This window comes from Hemicordylus capensis, chromosome 2 (assembly GCF_027244095.1).
Source record: "Hemicordylus capensis ecotype Gifberg chromosome 2, rHemCap1.1.pri, whole genome shotgun sequence".
NCBI classification, from domain to species: Eukaryota; Metazoa; Chordata; class Lepidosauria; order Squamata; family Cordylidae; genus Hemicordylus; species Hemicordylus capensis.
In genome coordinates, this window is record NC_069658.1 from 363,730,937 (window position 1) to 363,751,561 (window position 20,625).

Sequence of the window (20,625 nt, forward strand, 5' to 3'; positions counted from 1 at the left end):
CAAGAAAGAGAAGAATTGGCTAATGCAAATGAGATCAATTATCTTCTCAAACTCAGCAACAAGTTCAGTAGGTATTGCAGATAGGACCTGCCAAAAGAACATATAACTCTCAGCTCTGGAGAGGAAATAGTTACGTTTTAAATCTGATTCTAGCTGCAGACAAAAAGGGGAAATTAATGTTAGACTTGAGTAGTTTTCCTTTTCAAAACTGTGCATTAAATTAACTTGGGGGTGTCTGACAAGAGGCCTCATAATGCAAGTCAGTCATTTGGTGTACAGTTACCAGTACTCATGCCAGTTCAAGTTTCCACCATATCTGCCAAGCAGAATCAGTGGCCAAAATAATACTGGCACATTAAATAGCCTACACCTTCATTCTGAAGGCAAAGGCGCTTTGCTTCCAAAGTAGGGACACCTACAAAAGTACCACCTGGCACAGAACAATATGAGCTAATGGGAAAGAAGCCTGTTTTATAAGAACCATTCCTTCATTTGAAATAAGCTAGGAGAGAATGGCAAGCCCAAGATTTATGACATATTAATCCACAATTTTTCTAAACTAAGAAAATGTGGCTCTTCACCTAGGCTTTTAAATGAGAGTGCATTTTGCTTTGTGTGTTACTGTTTTATATAGGTTTTTAACCTTTTAAAAAGATATATTATTTTTATATTTAATATCTGTACTTTTTGTATTTTAATTGTGCATTGTTTTAATTATATTGTAAACCGCATTGATATTAGTTTAATGAAAAGCAGTATAGAAATCATAAATAAATAAAGTGTGATCCATAATTACAAACATTATTTTTGTACAGCATTAATCCTTCCCCATTTATGTAGCACTTGAGAGTATTAAATGGCCCTTCATACATTATCCTCAGTAATGGTTAAAAAAAACTCTAAGGTAAGTTAGTCTAATGATCTCCAAATTGCAGATGGGGGAATAAAGGCCTAACACTTCATGCGTTCATGGCAGAGTTGAACTAAGGTCTTCCCAGCCCACAGCTCAGTCTCTTAGCCACTACACTAGTTCTCTTAAATGGTCTACTCTGCATCCATCTACATCGAGCAAAATATGGTGAAGGGAACAACAGCAGTTTCATTCAGGAGACAGCTTCTAGAAAGGCTATTTGGAATAGATGGTAACTAGCCTTTTGCTGTATTGACCTCTAAAGAATATGGAACTGCCAATTTACAAGCAAATATCCAAATTCAACCTGCCTGAAATCCTCCCCACCAGGGCTATTCATTGATGTCAGTGGATATCACCCTAATTTGCCTGCACATTTCTCAAATTCTTCCATCAATAACGCACATTCACCTCTTTTTCCACTTTTCGGTGTACTTCCAGAAAGGGTACATTGTTATATCACAGAAACCAGCTGCTGGAAAACTTTGCAAAGGAAAGAAGTCAAATCTTTCAGCCCTCCAGAAAGCATCTTTGAAGTCTTAATGGGTGGAAGGCTTTGAAAATCCAGGGTGAATAGAACAAACAGCTGTAGCTGCTGTTCCCCGGGTCAACTTACTTATTTATTGTTGAATTTATATACCACCTTTCATTAAAAACAATCTCAAAGCGGTTTACAAAAATTAAAAAAACATACAATAAAATGACAAAAATATTAAGCTAAAATATAAAACAAATCTAATTTAAAATCTATTTAAAAATACAAGCATAAAAACTATACACAGGTAAACACACATAGAAGCAGCAATAGAAACAATCATGTAAAAGTCTGGATAAAAAGCCAAGAGTTAACAAGCTTTCTAAAAACTGTGATAGAGTCCAAGGAGCGAATGGCCACTGGGAGAGCATTCCAAAGTCTGGGGCAGCAACAATGAAGGCCCTGTCCCGAGTGCACAACAGTCGAGCCTCCCTTATTGTGGGCACCCGGAGCAGAGCCCCCTTAGATGACCTTGTCAAGCAGGCAGCAACCCTTGAGAACAGGCGGTCCCTCAGGTATCCCAGGCCCAAACTGTTAAGGGCTTTAAAGGTCAAAACCAGCACCTTGAAATGGACCCGGAAACGAACTGGCAGCCAGTGAAACTCTTGGGTGTGATGTGCTCCCATCGGGCAGCTCCGGATAAAATCCTAGCTTCCACATTTTGCACTAACGGCAATTTCCAGATATTCTTCAAGGGCAGCCCCACGTAAAGCACATTACAGTAATCCAGCCGTGATGTGACTAAGGCATGGGTAACCGTGGCCAGATCTGCCTTCTCTCGAAAGGGATGCAGCTGGCGGACTAGCCGAAGCCATGCAAAGGCAACCCTGGCAACCCTGGCCACTGCCTCCACCTGAGCTCCCAAAAGCAGAGCTGGGTCCAGTAGTGCCCCCAAGCTGCGTACTTGCTTTTTCAAGGGGAGTGCAACCCCACCCAGAACCGGTAAAATCTCCTCATCTCGATTGGCTCTCCTACTGACCAACAGTACCTCTGTCTTGTTCGGATTCAATTTCAGTTTATTAGCCCACATCCAACCCATCATGGCTTCCAGCCCCCGGTTCAGGACATCCATTGCCTCCCTAGGATCAGGTGACAAGGACAGAAAGAGCTGAGTGTCATCCGCATATTGCTGACAACTCAGTCCAAGTCCCCGGATGACCTCTCCCAGCGGCTTCATGTAGACGTTAAACAGCATGGGGGACAAGACCGATCCCTGCGGGACCCCACAGGCCAACGGCCACGGAGCCGAGCAGTAGTCCCCCAGCACCACCTTCTGGACCCTCCCCCCAAGAAAGGACCGGAACCACTGCAACGCAGTGCCTCCGATTCCCATACTTGAGAGGCGGCCCAGAAGGATACCATGGTCGATGGTATTGAACGCCGCCGAGAGGTTCAGCAGAACCAACAGAGATGCACTTCCCCTGTCTAGTTCCTGGCATAGGTCATCCACTAGAGCAACCAAGGTAGTCTCGGTCCCATGCCCAGGGTGGAAGCCAGATTGAAAAGGGTCCAGATAATCCAAATCATCCAGAACCCTCTGCAGCTGGGACGCCACCACACGCTCTATCACCTTGCCCCAAAAGGGCAGGTTAGAGACCGGTCTATAGTTGTCCAAGTTGGAGGGATCAAGGGAGGGCTTTTTTAATAATGGTCTCATCACCGCCTCCTTGAGGCACGGTGACATCCTGCCCTCCCTTAATGAGGCATTAATAGTTACCTCCAACCATCCACCTGTCCCCTCCCTGGCAGCTTTTATTAGCCATGAAGGGCAAGGGTCAAGAGCACATGATGTCGCCCGCACACTGCCCAGGATCTTGTCCACATCCTCAGGCTGCACCAATTGAAAAGAATCCAACACAACAGGACCAGATGGTACCAGAGGCACGTCTGCCGGAACTGACAAAACTCCAAATATGTCCAAATATGCCCAACCTTGCCCAATATTGTTCACAGAAAGCAATCATAGTAACTGCAATGGAAGTTACATATACTGCATTGGTCAATGAAGGATGCAGGTAGGGAAGTTGTAGTGACATTTTCACTACAACAAATATGTCAAGGAAGACAGGTGTTTCAGTGCTTGGTCCAAAAATCATTCAACTGCTATTCTCTACCTTTAAAAAAACCACAGTGTAAAATGTAGTGCATATGGGCAGAAAAACTGCAGTCCCTTCTAGTCTCAGGTTTCAATTTCCTCTAAGTAACATAGGAAATGCAGGATTGTTATACACTCATTACAACAGGAGGACTCTAACTCGTACATGAGACACTAAAAAGTACTGTGATTCTGCCCAGCCACTATTCAACCATGCCCATACTATGTCAGAAGAAGCAGCTGGGTCTGATTTGGCTCAGCAGGGAGTGGGCCCTTTTAGTTAAGCAAAAGGTGAGATGCCGAAGTTAAGGAAGTGACCAACTTGCTGCTCGACAGCTGTTCCTCAGTTATTTACTGTAATATCCCCATCCCCGCCCTCGCCCCCCCGGTAATGCAAAATGTACACTACCACCATGCAGCTCAACTCCCTCACCAGCAGCTGTACAAGTTCAAGATCAGACTGAAACTGAATTCAGATCCACCTGAAATTTAATTACAGGGAGTCCCCAACTTACAAATGAGTTGTGTTCCAAAGGTCTGTTTGTAAGTTCGCTGTTTATAACTTGGAACGCATATAGTTCTTATGTGGGACATCTGTAAGATGGCGACTTCATTGATTTAATAGATTGTGGAGCTTTGTTTGTAAGTATGGGTAGTTTGTAAAGCCGGAGAGTACCTATATATATAGGCCACTACAGACTAGGCTACTTAAGAGACCTCAAGGCTCGATACCCTGATATTTCTACATAGCCACTGAAGATGTGCAAGATAAGATCTCCAAGGCTGCTGGAACGATCCAGCTTTCAGGTATACATAAAGTATACTTGATCCTGGCATCCTTCCCCTAAAGACACAACTTCAAGCAGTCCTTTCCCACTACTTTCACACCAAATAAGACCAGCTGCTGTGGTTTTGTCTGTCTTAAGGCGCATCCAAGTCACTAATTTCAAACAAAAATAATGAAGCCAACATGTTAAAAGCATTTTCGGTATTTCAGGATTATAAACAGGGTACCGCATTACACTACAGAAAAGCCAAACTTCTGAAACATCATAATATATTCTTTTTCCATAAGTGCAAGATGCATTATACTGCCAATATTCTGTGCAATGATTTAATTCTCTCTCTGCATTCCATGGTATGTCCTGGCAAAAGAATTCATTAGAGCCATTTATTCAAAGAGAAACCAGAGAAGGAGCTGAGTAACTGAATGAAGGCATTTGCAGCAAAAGAGCAAATTCTTAAGATGCTGAATTCTAACCCAAAACACGGGCACAGGAGCTTTGTGGGTAGAGGCCATCAGTGTGTCAGAAATGCATTCTATGCAGTAAGCAGGAGCCAGAGGGTTCTACTTAGAGATGCAACCAAATAGCAAGCACACCTTAAGTGGCACAGCACAGAAATGTTTGACTAACAAGCAGAAGGTTGCCAGTTTGAATCCCTGCTGGTACTATATCGGGCAGCAGGAAGATGCTGAAAGGCATCATTTCATACTGTTTGGGAGAAGGCAATGGTAAACCACTCCTGTAGAAACCACTCCAAAAGAAAACCACAGGGCTCTGTGGGCACCAGGAGTCGAAATCGACTTGATGCCACACTTTACCTTTAAGCTGGAATAAAAAGCAGTAAACTGCTTTCCAAATAGCCACATGGTTGACAACTCTTATATTAACAGCCAACTTTGGACTGTGCTGTGATCTGAAATATTTGATAGCACCAATAATTCTCATTCAGTATGACAGAACTTTAAGTAATTTTCAGCAGATATTTGTAATAAGTATCAGAAAGACTGCACCAATTTAACACCAATATTTAAGGCGGGGGGAGTTTTCTTGAATGCATTCCTCAAAGCAAAGCTATATCTAAAGTGGCAGTGTGGATTTAAAAAGAAAAGGGGAAAAATGAAAGAAACATACTGAAACATCTTTCTTAGCATCTGACTCTCTTATTGCAAGCACCACAACATGAAATGGGCCAAGTAGTGGGCCAATGCCAAGTTTAGCAGACAAAGTCAGCTGCCCTTGATCTGAAAATATCATGCAATGCCAGGAACACCACATTTTGGGAAGGATTGGAAACTGAGGCCATGATATTTAATAAAATAAATAAATTAAGGCATGCAGAAACAAGAGAATTAGCTTGGGAAAGGCAAGAATGTTTGGCACAACTTGGAGACAGAGAACCTTTCTAGAAGGGAAAGGGAGAGAAAGGAATTGGAGCCTGGAGGAAAGATGGGAGAAGAAAGGGAGGGAAACATGGATATGAGATTTTGGATCAAAATCTAACAGCATCCACAAGGGATGAAAACAGGATTAAGCCCAATGCAAAAGAATTAATAAGAAGTCATTAAGTAATAAAATGACCCTTAGGCCCAGTGGTGCAGAGCCACTATATCTTTTCAAGCCTTTGTTTATCCCACGCTGTGGGGTAAAGTCATCCAGCCATCTGCTCTGCTTTCCAGGCAACCTCCTAGCACAGTCTTTACTATTAGAAGCAGCCCTGGACCGATAAGGCCCATAAGATGTGTTTGAAGCGAGAAGGGACCCAGCTCCAGCAAAAATAAACCAGTTATACCCTCACATAGGAAATCCATTTTCTTATGCCCAGTGCTTTTGTACTCAAACCGTGAAGCATTTTGACTTAATACTCTGTGTGAAAAGTGAAAGGAAAGCAAATCCTCCTCCTTCACACACAAAAATGCTCATGATTAAAGGCCACCTTCACACAAGGCCGCAGAGAGGCAGCCTGGAACTCCAAGGCAAAGCAGTAGGTAGCAATAGCACTTAGCAATAGCACTTACATTTATATACCGCTCTATAGCTGGAAGCTCTCTAAGCGGTTTACAATGATTTAGCATGTTGCCCCCAACATTTCTGGGTACTCATTTTACCGACCTCGGAAGGATGGAAGGCTGAGTCAACCTTGAGCCCCTTGGTCAGGATCAAACTTGTAACCTTCTGGTTACAGGGTGGCAGTTTTACCACTGCGCCACCAGGGGCTCTAGGTACCCTTCTCTAACACCCCAAGCAGCTGAGTGATAGGGTCAGGAGGCAGCCAGCAGCAAACACACTCCCTCAGCAACTGAGTGATCATTCCAGTCAGAGAGAGGAGCAGCAAAAATGCTCCTGAAGCGACACGTCCTTAGTTTTCTTTTCTGCCTGCCCAGCAGGGCCGATCAGGTTGAATGGTTGTGGTCAGGGAGAGGAGCTTGGCCCTGCTCCCTGGCTACACCACCAGGGTCCCACCCACAGACAGAGAAGAGACAACAGAGCAGAATATAGGTCTGTAGAGTGCTCGCTGCTCCTCTCCAACCCGTGTGCTCCCCACGCAACCCCTCATCTGCTCTGTTTTCTTTTTTTCATCTGTGGTTGGGACTCTGGCACTACAGACAGGGGGTGGGGCCAAGCATTGCAACAGAGCCCCTGCTGCCTTCAGGGCCTGGGACACAAGCTGGCTCCCAAAGCTGCTTACAGCATTAAAATCAATCCACAAGAGATACCAAATAAAGATGTATAATAAAATCATCAATTGAAATCAAACCTAAAACGTACCTCAAAAAGACAGCAAGAGCAAGGAACCGTATAACCAACTCCGGTAAAACTTTGGAATTAACATCTGTAGTAAGCATTTTGTCTAGCCAATAAAAACATTTCTAAAAAAAAAAGCTCTTAACCTTCATGTATCTGAAGACGACCTTCACATAAGCCCTCTTCACCATCTTGCTCCCACATGACTCGTACATGAAGGTAGTGTTAAAAGTGAATTTGCATATCAGGTTTCAGGAACGGTATGTTGTGAACCAACTTTGTGTGAACACTGTTCCTGCAAGCATGAAGGAGACCAATCACACCTCAGGAGACCAATCACACTGGGAGGTCATCATGCTGGTCTGCTATTTAAATCTTCCGGTTCACTGAATTGACACTGCCAAAATTTGCAGGTGACTTGGGGCAGTTGTGTACAAGTATAATGCTTATGCCTGATCTGCCCCATCCCCAAAAGGCACTGAAGACTCAAACATGAGTGAAACCAATATGTTATAAACCATAGAACAGAAAACTTAAATTCTAGCAGGAACATGGAAAGTGTCCTACCTGGAGGTCAAAGAACTTGCTGTATCTTCGATAGATAACCTCTGTAGAGGAATTAGACCAGGTGACTTTGATAATATAAACCTGTAGAGAAGATGGAAGATATTTTATTTATTTATAATTTTTTTACATTTATATCTCGCTCTTCCTCTGAGGAGCTCAGAGTGGTGTACATGGTTATTTTACACATGTTAGATAACATTAAAGATTACCATTATGGTGGACTCAATGAGTTTATATTTTAAATACATCAGACCAAGGTTCTATAGGAGACACAAATCACCTTAGCAGCAAATTGTGCAAGTCCAGCAGATGAAAAAAAGGCCACTACACAAAAATCACTTTCAGAAAGTGACTGCAGTATCTATAGGAAGGTCACTTACTATACTCTTAAAAGTTCCATGAAAGGGTAATAAATATTTGGGGGGGATCAAAGGGGGCTTTTTAGAGGCGGAGAAGGTTTCACAAGAGCCGCCTCTGCTCCATTCACTTCTTTAACTGCATGGCACTGGTATAAATGGCAATTGTACTCCCGTACCAACTGGACCCTAGCTTTCTTTTTCTTCTCTTTCTTGTATTCACAAGGCGCAAGAGCAGGGGCAAAGCTTTCTACCCTCCCTCTTGCATCTTATGAATGACAGAAAAATGACTGGGGCAGACAGCAGGGAGAAGAGTGATTAGTACAGCATTAAGTGGGGTGAATGCTTTGCTCCTGTTCACAGAGGCCTCCTGAAAAAGGAAGGTCCTGTTTCCTGCCTGCAAACAGCATGGCAAGGTTTGTGGGTGGTGGATGGGCTTCAGTTCAACCCTAGCTACCCCTCAAGTTAAATAAAGCACCTGTAATGAAAAACTGCCTAGATGAAAGATAGAGCAGCTAAAATTGCAGTTTAAAATTGCCCTTAAATTGCATCTAAGTAGTGGTGTGCACGGAAACGGCACCTGCCGGTTCGAAGGTAGCGGGGTAGCTTTAAGGATCGGGGGGTGCTCTTAGCCCCCACCCTGCTGGCGCTCTGTTTAAAAACCAAAGTACCTAGAAGTGCATAGTGCACATGTGTGCACGTCGAGCACTTCTGGGTACTTCTGGTCCAACGTACACTGGGGCGGCGAGGTATGCTGACGCCCTGCGGGACCATTTTTAGACACAGTGCTGGTGGGAGGGAGGGCCGGGGGGGGGGAGAGAGCACCCTCCCCAGTCCTTAAAGCTATTCCCCCCCACTTTCAAACCAGTTTGGAGGTCTGTAAAAGGGCCTCCAAACCGGTTTGTGCACACCCCTACAGCTAAGCAGTTGCTTTCATAAAGGATCAGCATTTATTACCTGCACTTTGGGAAAGAGACAGGACATGTTTCACTTCAATTAAATCAAAATTCGGCTTCCACTCCCTGTGCCTAGACTGAAAAGTTTTCCCTGCCCTTATGATATGGTGCAATGGTAACACCAAAGCAGGTTCTACTGTTCCATACTGCTAGAGGAAGGGATTAGAAGCAGCATAAGGAATCAGTTTCTTAGAAAAAGTGACCAGGTTCTCCAGAGTTAGTTTCCCACCCACATACACAGCCTGTTGGCATGGAAAAACTGGTAAATATTTAGAGATCACAGGCTGTTAGTCTTGGCTGTTGGCCATGCCACATAATGGCTACATCTCCTCGAGAATTCTGCTGCCTTTGCCCGTTTCCTCTTGGGAAATAAGCAAGTTGCATCTAATATCTGTGGCATCTTAACCTAGTACATTGCCCAGCTCTGCTGCCTACTGAGAGATGGATTTGTTTGCAGCAAGGAATCTTATTCTCGCACTACAATTAATCAGGCTCGGACTGGCCCACAGGGCATATTCCTGGTGCGCCCTACCCGCACAGTGCACTTGCAACCCAACTCCCACCATTAATTACCTATTCTGCTCAAAACTTGGCGCCCTCCCCACACACATTCCACCTCCCTCTCGGTGGCCCCAGTCTGGCCCTGCAATTAATTCACAATGCATGAATTCACTTCCTGAGTGGAGAGATGTCCTTTGGATAAGGGTGCACTGGAAATTTAAGGTCCCTTTGAGAGATTTGTTTCATTCACCAATATACTGCAGCTAGTGCAAAATGAGGCACGATCATAGAATCTCCAAGGGAAGAACTTGCTATTTTATTTAATGTGTCATTACATTCCCTACAAAGCCACGACAATATGTTCTGGAGCAACTTTATTTGCAGATAGACCAGAATCCGCCCGCAAAGCAGACCAGTAAATAAAACTTGGTTACATACTTCTCTTATTTTCCACTAGATTTATAGTTGTAACGATTTCCAATTTACATATCCCAGATTTGTTGAGCTTTTGCTGCCTCCTCCACTAGTCCTCAGAGCACATGTTTTTCCTTATATATGCACCTGCTCTCTTGCTCCTTGAGAGCAGAGCAACTGTTCTACACACACACTCACTCCTCCACTCTCCTTCCTCTGCTGCACCTCAGTGTTCAGCATCTGCCTCACTGTATCCAAATCCTTCCCCTACTATTTGTTCTTCTGCTCTCCCATCTTGAACGGTGAAAATCCCTCCCACGTTACTCTGCTGTCATGAAAGAAAGATGCCACTGGGGGTGCAACAATACCCATTTGAAGGAAAGTAACTTCACAGGAAAATTGGTGGAGCTTTGACCCTGGCCTACTGCATCCTAGTAAGTATACTGCTTAGAAAATACCAAGTAAGGGGTCATAAGTACGAGTTTTGCAAGATATTTTTATTGTTCTCATCTCTCTTCTGTTTTCTGTGTCTTCTAAAGCGTATTGCAAGCTCTTACTTTCCCATGTTTTGTTTTACTACTCTGAGCTTTAAATAAAATCAATCCCTCTAAATAGTTTCCACAAATCTGATTAAAGCCTTCGGAGAGCATGCTTAAATACAGGCAGCATAAAAAAGGAAAAGCAACAGCAAAGATATACAGGTTCTTCCAGCCCCAGTGGAAGGCGCTCTCTCTCTCTCTTTCTCTAGGCAGATTGCCAGCAGTATAGCTACATTACTGAAATGCTATAGAATGCTCAGCAAGCCAAAACTTCTGGAGGCCATAGACCTAAATGATGTCATGCTGGCTGCTTTGTGGCAAGCCCTTTTGTGCATCCTGGGAGTCCTCTGGAGGAAATGGAACACTTTATTAGACAGAGATCGCGTCAGCATTTCTGATAATGCTATAGAAGGGGACCATCTGTGTAATTTTCACATCATGGGGAGACATTTAAGAAAAAAGGAACTTTTGCAAGAGCTTTTTCAGCTCTTCAGATCAGTACAATTAACGTATGCTGCAACTGTAGGTTGGTTCCCACATATCATTTTGATAATTCCATTTGCACACAGTGGGACACTGGGACTGAAAGCAACACTGCCCTAAATATCCATATATTATATGCTATGCTGTATGCACATGTGCTGTGCTGTATGCACACCCACCTCACATCACATGCTACATGGCACATGAAGGGGAGGGACTCCACTTGTAGACAATGCCCCTTGTGTCGTCACACATGTGGATTACCAGATATCATGATGAGTGTGTTAACTGGTCCTATGATTCCTTGTAGGAAGGAGGAAAACAAAAGTCAATTTGCTAAATTTGGAATCATGCTAACAAAAGAGAAATGAAGAGAGGTGCAGTATGTACAGAAAGAATTAAATATGTTACAAAGCTTATTTTCCTTTTCATTCAAATATCAACTATAAAATATTCTCAACAGGCTCTTTTCCAACTTGCACCAGTAGATGAAAAAACATAGGAAATGGCAATGTGGGTTCTTTTTAATGAAATTTACACAGTACAATAAAGCAGCCACCAAGTTAACAAGGCTGAGTTTACCAGATGTTGGCCCATGATCTAAGAACCATGTAACTAGTTCCATATGCCCAAGGTAGCCTTGAGCTTCTGTTTCTTAAATGCCACTCTCCTCCCCCTGCCCTACCCTCCACCCACAATGCTACATGGCAAGTGACTTTTTAAATAGAAGGGAAGCCCTAAAATCAGACAGCAAGAAGACATATTTTAAAATCTCACTGAGCAAGACCAAAGTATGTCTTTTGACCCCAGTCATTATCAGTGACTATGGAAATAGTTTTAAATAGATTTCTGACTGGTATAAAAGTAATTCATATCATAAATAATTTCAGGAAACTGTGCAAGCTTTTAGCCCATTTCCATTTTGCTATGGTTAATGTAATGAAAAAGACAGTAAGAAGTTATCAGTAATATTATCACCCAATATCACCACTATTGATTGTCTTGATTAAGAGGCTGGAGGAAATGGAAATAAATTATGCCATGACAATTCATCTATTGCTTTAGAAACATTTGATTTCTTAATCCTTGAAGGAAGACTTAGGATTATGGCATAACTATAAAGGTAGATAACGATAAGAGAAATCAAACAGAATGGCCAGCAGCACACACATGATCCCTTTGCCCAAAAATTGAATACTTCCAAATAAGACAATTTATCCAGAAGATATCTGAAGTGTCTCCCATAAGAGATTAAACAGGAATCTGAAAATTAACAATAAAACATGCCACAGTAGTAGACATCTAGGTATAGACTACAAGTTGTCTTTAACAGCAGCTGAGAAAATACATACATAACTAGCTGAACCCGCACAGACCATCTGTGCGTTATTTGGGGGGCCCCCACACCGGCATGCCTCTCTTTCTCTGCCCTGGCTGCTCCCCCCACACCGCCCGTCCCCCTCCTGCCCCAGTCTCTGGCAGGGGTGGCAAGGCTTCACCCACTGTCCATTCCCTTCCCGCCCCCACCACCTTCAGTCCATCTCCAACGGGCAGCGGGGCTTTGCCCGCCACCCGTTCCCCTCCAGCCCCCTCACCTTCTGCTCCAGGCAGCCGTCCTCCTCTAATGGCTGCCAGTGTCTTGCCTGCAGCTAGTAAGAATTGCTCCCAGGCAATCAGGTACTGATCCCAGAGTCCTTGGTTTGCAGAAGTCTACCAGGGCAAGCCTGATCTTTTAAAGGGAGAGAAAGTCGATTCCATATGTCAGCACTACTCTATTACTATCTTTTTAAATGAATAAAAATGAACTCAGGCCTGCTCAAGTAGCAACTAACTCTATACCCTTCATTTCTGTGTCTAAACAGGGACACTATTTGGAGGGAAGCAAAATTAGGGAGCAATTTTTCACTATTTGTCTTTTGATTGCTTTCTGCTGTTAAGTAAGAAAGTTATTATTCAGTGTAAATCAACTGTGAAGGCTGATCATCAGAGCTGTTTCAAATGAATGTTGGAAATGTGGACAATGTGAAGGAACTTTCTTTCATATGTGGTGGTCATGCGGGAAGGCAAAGGCCTTTTGGGATATGATAGATAATGAGTTGAAGAAAAATTTTTAAATGACATTTCCTAAGAGGCCAGAGTCGTCCTTGCTGGGAATAACTCAAGAAGAGTTCTCTAGAAGAAACTTAACTTTTTTAATGCATGCAACCACGGCGGCTAGAATAGTATACGCGCAGAAATGGAAAGATAAAATGCCTTCAAAAGAAGACTGGTTGGTAAACATTTTGGAATATGCGGAGATGGCAAAACTTTACAACACTTATAAGGGATGAAAACTTGGAATGTTTCAAAGAAGACTGGGAACCTTTCTTGCTTTACTTAAAGAACTATTTTTCTAACATGGACCTTTCAGCAGGGTTTGAAATTTAGTAATTACAGCAGATTGGGTAGGGTAAGATCGAATTGTAAGATGGAATATATATGTTTTGTATTATTATAGCAATGGCTTAGATGTATAGTTAACAAGAACCGTGCAGATTGGTAAGCGGGAAGTCTATATTTACTTAATTAAGTGTAACTTGATTGTTAAGGTATTGTTAAAATCAATAAAATTTTAAAATGAAAAAAAGAGAGAAGCCCACAGGCAAGAGCCTTCTCTCCTGCTGTTGCTCCCCTGCAACTAGTATTTAGAGGCTTTTAGAACAGCCTCTTAAGCTGGAAGCATCCTATAGCTCTCAGACTAGTAGCTGTTGATAGACCTCTCCTCCATAAAGTTATCCAAACCCCTCTTAAAGCCATCCAAACTAGTAGCCAACACCACATCTTGTGGCAGAGAATTCCACAAGTTGATTATGAGTTGTGTGAAAAAGCACTTCCTTTTGTCGGTCCTAAATTTCTTGGCAATCCGTTTCATGGGATGACCCCTCATTCTCGTGTTCTGCAAGAGGGAGAAAATTTTCTCTTTCTCTCTACTCTCTCCACACCATGCATAATTGTATAGACTTCTATCATGTCATTCCTCAGTCATCTTTTTTCTAAGATAAAAAGCCCCCAGTGCTGTAGCCTTGCCTCATAAAGAAAGTGCTCTAGGCCCCTGAACATCTCAGTTACCCTCTTCTGCACCTTTTCCAGTTCTACAATGTCCTCTTTTACATACAGTGACCAAAACTGTATGCAGTACTCCAAGTGTCCAAATGTGACCACACCATAGATTTGTATAAGGGCATTATAATATTATCAGTTTTATTTTCAATCCCCTTCCTAATGATTCCAAGCATGGAATTGGCCAGCAGCCATGCCCTGAATCAAGACTTCCTATGAGCTGTCCACCACGACCCCAAATTTCCTCTCCTGGTCAGTCACTGACAGCTCAGCATTGAGCATTGGCACTGAATGGATACAGCAAGCCTGGGCTCAATTAATCCTGGAAGAAGTGAGGTGGGGTGGGGTAAATCAGCATCAGATTCCTGCTCTAAGTAAATAGAGGTGGGAGTCTGAACATATGATACGGGCTTGTACAAAGTCTGTTTCAAACCACTGGCGCCTCCACCTAGCTCACTATTGTTTGAATGGCAGTGACTCTCCAAGGTTTCAGACAAGGGTCTTTCCCAGCCTCACCTGGATATGCCATGATGAACCTGGAACTTTTGGCAAACAAATTATTTGTTCTACTACTGAGCTACAGGCCCTCCCCAAATGATTTCAAGATTAGAAATTAGGTGTTACTTTGTTTTTGCATTATGCTCCTTCTAGCAATTTTTTTTTTTAAATGAGAGGTGCCAGAGCATAATTGACTGAAAGTTGTGCTCTCTGACTGTGAAGCTGTGCATATGCACACACTTTGCTTATTTTAAATGTGTTCTTCCAATATTCTCTCTTGGTCTCCATCTTCATTTATATCATGAGAACAAAACCCATAATGCAGTAGTATCTATTGTTCTATCAAATAAAATAAAGCATTACAGAAAATAAGGAAATACTATTACAAGTATTCCTCCCCCCCCAAAATTAATCCCCTTCAAATAAATCCCCGCCTTTAAAATTTGTATTTATTTATTATTTGCATTTATAATACTACCCTTTGTCCTGGGACTCCAGGGTGGTGAACAAACTAATACAACAATAAGACTTCAATTAAAAACACTCAAATAGGGTATGCCTTATTCTGAATTTAATTTAGGGTACACTTTCAAAAAAACACAAGTCTTGCTAGATGAAAATGCACAAAAGAACGAAACATTTAAGCAAACTGGAATTTAAGAGCAAGTCTTGTGTTACCATCAAGCTTAGCCCTTGACGACTCAAAATCTCACTGCATATGGCAAATGAAACATCTTTCTGGGTGATTTAATCCAAAACTAGTTTGTTCCTCACACAGACTTTCTGGTATGATCTCATCTGTATAATACAATTCCTTTCCAATATTCCATGTCCCTTCAAAACTCATAATGAGCACATAGAAAGAAAACTAGCACTGGGGGGAAATAGAGGTAACTGCCAAAAGTGACAAGCCGCTAGAGAAATGCAAATGGTATTTGTCCAACTGTAACACAGCTGTCAAAAAAGAGTGCAACTCAGGGAACTCAGTAGGGAGAAAAATGCTGGCAAGTCACAAACTCCTTCTTCTGCTCTTGAATCCATATAGACTACATCCAATGGCAATTTACACAAGAGATGGGAGAGGGCAGAAATCTTGAGAATCTACTGAGATTGGAGTCCATCACCTATATAGCATCACATAACACTCAATGCTCTCAACGCAATCAATTTCCAGAAGAACCCCCCTCCCACAAAAGTGGAACTGATGGACTTAAGACAACCAATAAGTGCGGTGGCAGGGGAGGTGGGCAGCTGGGGAGTGTAATACGCAACAAAGTAATCTAGCAAGACTAGAGAGAGTTGAACCAAAAACCTGGCTTAGATTTTAGTACACCTCTTAAAATCCAGCCAATTCATCTGACCAAAAACTATTCTTATGTTGTATTCAATCTCCTACAATTCTTTTAATACTGTAGAGTTTTACTCATTTTATTGTTAGCTGCTTCACGTTGTCTTGGAGAAAAATAGGATTTATTTAATTTTAATCAAGATGATCAGAAATATTGATCTTTGAACACGTTGGTCCATAAACCAAATGTATTGAGCCATGCAAGAGACCAAGTTACAAGTTAATATCTGCCATGAGGTAAGTGAACAAGTTCAGCTCGAGGTGCAATACATATTTGATATCATGATTCTCCAGCCTGTCTCAAATGATACCACCCTCAAGGTCCACTTACCTTGCAGTTTACCTTACTGTTGTAAATTAGGGTGAACGTCCCACTCACTCCCCACCCAATGCACTGTGGCAGTGCACTCTGCACATATACATGGCAGGAAATGAACCATTGAAATCATCCCTAAACACATGGTTCACAGTAATATTAGAACCACACAACCAGAGGCAGTTCGAACAGTCCATCTCCCCACCAAATATGCACAGAAGAATGGCACACTAGGTGGAAGCAGGCACGCCCACATACATAATCAAGTGATGGGCAGGAACAACCAATGATAGTCCATGCCAGCCCTACTTGAAGGGGAAGCAACCACAAAGTGCAGTTTTCTCTGTTTTTGCTCCCATTTCAAAAGTTGTGTTATCCTGTGGTCAGCCAAATTTGTTTCGAATCCACCATATAACCCCCTCAGATGGACTTTTCTCATGAAGTCACTGTTGAAGTATTTATTTCTTCAGTCTAAACAATCAATTCTTTAAGCTTTTTCTCCTCTAACATTCCAGCCATACAAGTAGTACATATTACCATTCTCTGGAAGATTTTCAAAACTTCCAATGGCCTTTTAAAGAGAAGTAACCAATATTGTCCATGGAAGTTTTACAGCCAAACAGCAACAGAACTGCAGCCCAGTCCCCCCCGCCCCCCAAAAAACCTCATAATAAACAGCTTCCAACTGCAAGTTGGTAGATGCATCTTCCATTCAGAGTGTTTGCATATTTACATTTATGTTGGTTTATTGCCTTTGGAGTTGAAAAACTATAATGGTGCAAGGTTATCATGAAGTGTTGTGTGATAGCAAGCTAAGGGCATGCTAGAACTAAGCTGTAAAGTTAGGCACTGAGCACAAGCTAGTCGTCATCATCCATTGGATTTTAAGCAGTGCCGCATAGAACCTGACAACACTATATGTGATGGCAGGATTGATACCAGAAAGTAGTAAAGAAGTATAAAATTGTCGCATTTGACCTGGGTGCTTGTGTAGTAATGGCAGGATGAGGGTGGAGTGAATTTCCCTGTAGCACAAGCACTGAAGAAGGATGTGCTCTGTTGTTTCTCCAAGTCCGGAGTTGCGGGGGCATTGTTGTTCAGAGTGTGGGATTTTTTTTTAATCATCCCTCAAGCACAGATGAGGGGAGAGCGTGGCACTGCACCAGAGTGAGGGTGCTCCTGTGCTTTGGCACTTTCAATTGTGTTAGATATGCTATGGGAGAGGTGGAGTACTTGGGTCCTTCACGAATGAAGAAGTTCGGAGCCATGCCTAGGTCAGATTGGCGCTCTGTGTCTGTTATGCGCTGTTTGATGATAGCTTTGGCCTGATTGTAGCCCATGTCAAATAGAGAGGGAGGGGGAGTGGCCCAGGGATGATATTTTAGTCACAATTGTTTGTTTCCAATTGGATTGGAAGCTCAGGGTTAGGGTGGCAAGACCAAAGGAGCAGAGAGAGAGCCTAAGCCAGTAGCTAAGGATCCACACTCTAGCCTTCACTTTCATCAAGCCTGTCTCCAGTCGTAAGGTGGTGTTAGAGATGCATCTTGAGACTTGAAAAGCTACTTTTAGAAATTTTGATTGCACAAGCTCGAATGGGGCATAACTGGAAAAGGGACCCAGCTGGACGCTATAGATTATCTTGGCTTCAAAGCAGTTTGAGTGCTGTAGTTATATAATGACCACCTCTTGTCCAAAGGAATTTAAGGATGGCAGATAAGCTCCTCTGTGCGTTTTGAGCAACACTATCCCCATGAGCTTTCCTAGTGTTGGAGTGAAGGACTACCCCCAGGTATCTGAAGCCAGGAATTTGTTCAATCTTGTGTCCATCTATGCACCAAGAACGGCTCTTGGGCCTTTTGGCAAAGGCCATAATCTTGGTTTTATGCTGGTTAAGTTCCAGCAGGTCTTCCTTGAAGTACTGTGCTAGGGCCCTCAGTGCTCCTTTGAGTCCAACAGGAGTCCTTGAAAGTATTGCTGCATCATCTGTGTAAAGCAGGGTGGAAATGTGTCACCCAGCAAGAGGGGTAAAAATATGGGTTGTTGAGCTGGCCCACCATGGTGTTAATGTGAAAGTTGAAGAGGAGTGGGGCCGGTATGCAGCCTTGCTTGATGCCCTTTTGATGACACTTGTGAGATGTACTTCGGGGTTACACCTTACTTTGAGTGGTGTGTCTGTAGGTAGCATGCATGTTAAGAATAACAGGCTCTGGTCTATCGAGGCAGCTTCCAGCTTCTCCCACAGTTTGACATGCAAGATGGAATTGAATGCTGCTTTGAGATCTATGAAAGCGGCATAGAGGGAGGTTGTGTTACGGGAAGAGGCTTTTTTTCAATGAAGTGCTGGAGTACTTAACCCTGGTCAATCATGAATCAGCCTTCCCTAAAGTCAGTCTGTTCCTCTGCAAGTAAATTTTCCTGCTCCAGCCAGTCCTGAAGTTTCCATTGTAGATGTCTCACATGGAGCTTAATGACTGTATTGAGTACACTGATGAGTCTATAATTGGCAGGATCATCCTTTCTGCCCTTTTTAAATATAGGAATGATGATCGCTGACCTCCAGGCCATGGTGGTTTGCCCATAATTGTCAGTGAAGGTTAAAAATGAAACCTGAATGGGGGACCACCAGTCCATACTGTATTTAATGGTCTCCTGTGGAATTAGGTCTTCCCCCAGGGTCTTCCCTGCCCTTAAAGTTGGGCCAACAAGGCTCTTGATTTTGGATGTTGTCACTGGTGTCCACTTGGGCGTGTCCTCTATAGCTTGACCTGAACTTCCGCATTCTGCAGAGGTATCCTCATAGAGTTCATATAAGTATTTCTCCTGGATCCCTGGAGGATGTGGCAATCTAGATGGGTCAGACCATAGCTATGTGTGCTCATTGTGATGCACCAGAACGAGACTGAGTCATTGGATGTGTCTGGATGTGTCCAGTTGTCTTTCATGGTGTCTCTTTTCATGTGCCAGCAGTTGTCTGTATTTCCTCTTCTGCTGGAGAAAAATCTGTGCAACTGTTGGTCCAGTATTGGATTTATAGATATGGTAGGAGGTGGCGAGAGCTTTTTTAGCATTAACACAGTCCTTATCAAACCATGGCTTGGAATGGTGCTGACGCTGCCATGGTGGTGTGCTGTTTTTGTGGATTAAGTGCTGTTGAAGCTCTTGGACTAGAGTATTGTAGATTTCCAGAAGTGCGCTGGGGGGCGTTCAGCTATTGTCAAGGAGAATTCGATGTGCTGAAAGTGCTCCGAGGCAATCAGCTCGGTTGGCCATGCAAACAATACACTTTCTGGACCAGACACAACTGGAGAGAGGACCAAGTCGGAAAGAAATTAAATTACCACCACTTGCATTTGTTCAGAGTGCACACAATGCCTTTGGATAGACATTACAAAAAGATTCTCTTTTCTGCACACTATAGCAAAGTACACCCACACCCACACACCATACCCTTCTGGGCCCAGGAGGGGCATTCTTCCATTCCATCTGGGTCTATTTTGTCAATCCTAGGAAAACATGCAAGATCTTTTGTTGATTTAGAGGTTTGCTACAGGCAAAGTTTATATATTCTCAAGGGACATATATTCAAACATCAAGGTTCTGTGTTGCTATGATGCAGCAAGACCACGGAAGGACTGGCAAGCAGTGTGATCAGCAAACAAGGGTGACTAAATGAGTTTAAGATCTTGGAAACATAACATGATACATGTATAACTAGACGGAAGAGACCATTCCTACATGAGATCATTGAGATACACAGATAGAGGTGTAATATGCACCCCAGTGCCAACAGTTCCATGCACAGCACTGTCATTAACTAGAGAGCACACGCTTCTTTGTAGCATTTTTCTTTGCAAGTAGGGAAAAGTAATAAGAATGTATTTGTCTTTGTTTCTCCACTCTGTCGTTATAGCAACCATAGAGATAAAGCAGCACCAGTACTGAAGTCTCAGTAGAGCTCTTTCTAGGACTCCTAAATGTCCTCTACACTTCATGCCCTCCTAAGGCCTGTCCCTCCTCATCCACTGCTTCTTCACAAGACTCTGCCTACACAATCAAGACTGAAACCATTCACTTAGAGCTCTCCCACCCTCTTCTGGCTATCCCTCCTCCTTCACCTTCCTCTATACATTTTTGTCTATCTCCTGTCTCACTTGCTAAGTTGAGTACTACTTTGCAGTCCTATCAAACCATTCAACATGCTCCTTGATCCTGGTAACCAACTGCCCTACTGCAAATGCTCCTTTCCATCACATCATCATCCTGTCTTTCTCCTTCCCTTGAGAAAACATCCACATTTGTGCCTCCAAACTCCTGGACTGTAGTGCTGACTCCCACTGCCTTGACTTTCTCTGGATTCCCTCCAAACTGGCTACCACCCTCTGCACTCCACTGAAATTGCACCCACAAAAAAATCACAAGTAAGCTCCTTACTGACAAATCAAGAAGTCTGTCTTCACCCTTCCTTGACCTCTCTGTTAGTT

The 20,625-nt window shown here is 43.0% G+C and overlaps 1 protein-coding gene across 8 annotated transcripts in view; it reads right to left on the bottom strand.

Annotated features, from left to right (window-relative positions):
• The window catches only part of SH3PXD2B (SH3 and PX domains 2B), a 164,880-nt gene that overhangs the window by 136,008 nt on the left and 8,247 nt on the right, over nt 1–20,625 (bottom strand). For 5 of the 8 annotated variants that reach the window (XM_053299010.1, XM_053299003.1, XM_053299004.1 and 2 more), the window contains exon 2: nt 7,635–7,715. The exons of 1 other annotated variant lie outside the window; for it this stretch is intronic. Coding sequence is in view for 4 of the 7 variants with exons in the window: in XM_053299003.1 (XP_053154978.1) it covers nt 7,635–7,715 (81 nt within the window). In the remaining 3 variants the exon portion in view is untranslated. Of the gene's footprint in view, nt 1–7,634; nt 7,716–11,062; nt 11,187–20,625 lie in introns of all 8 variants that reach the window. 2 more of the 8 variants (XM_053299009.1, XM_053299008.1) reach the window with 2 other exon arrangements.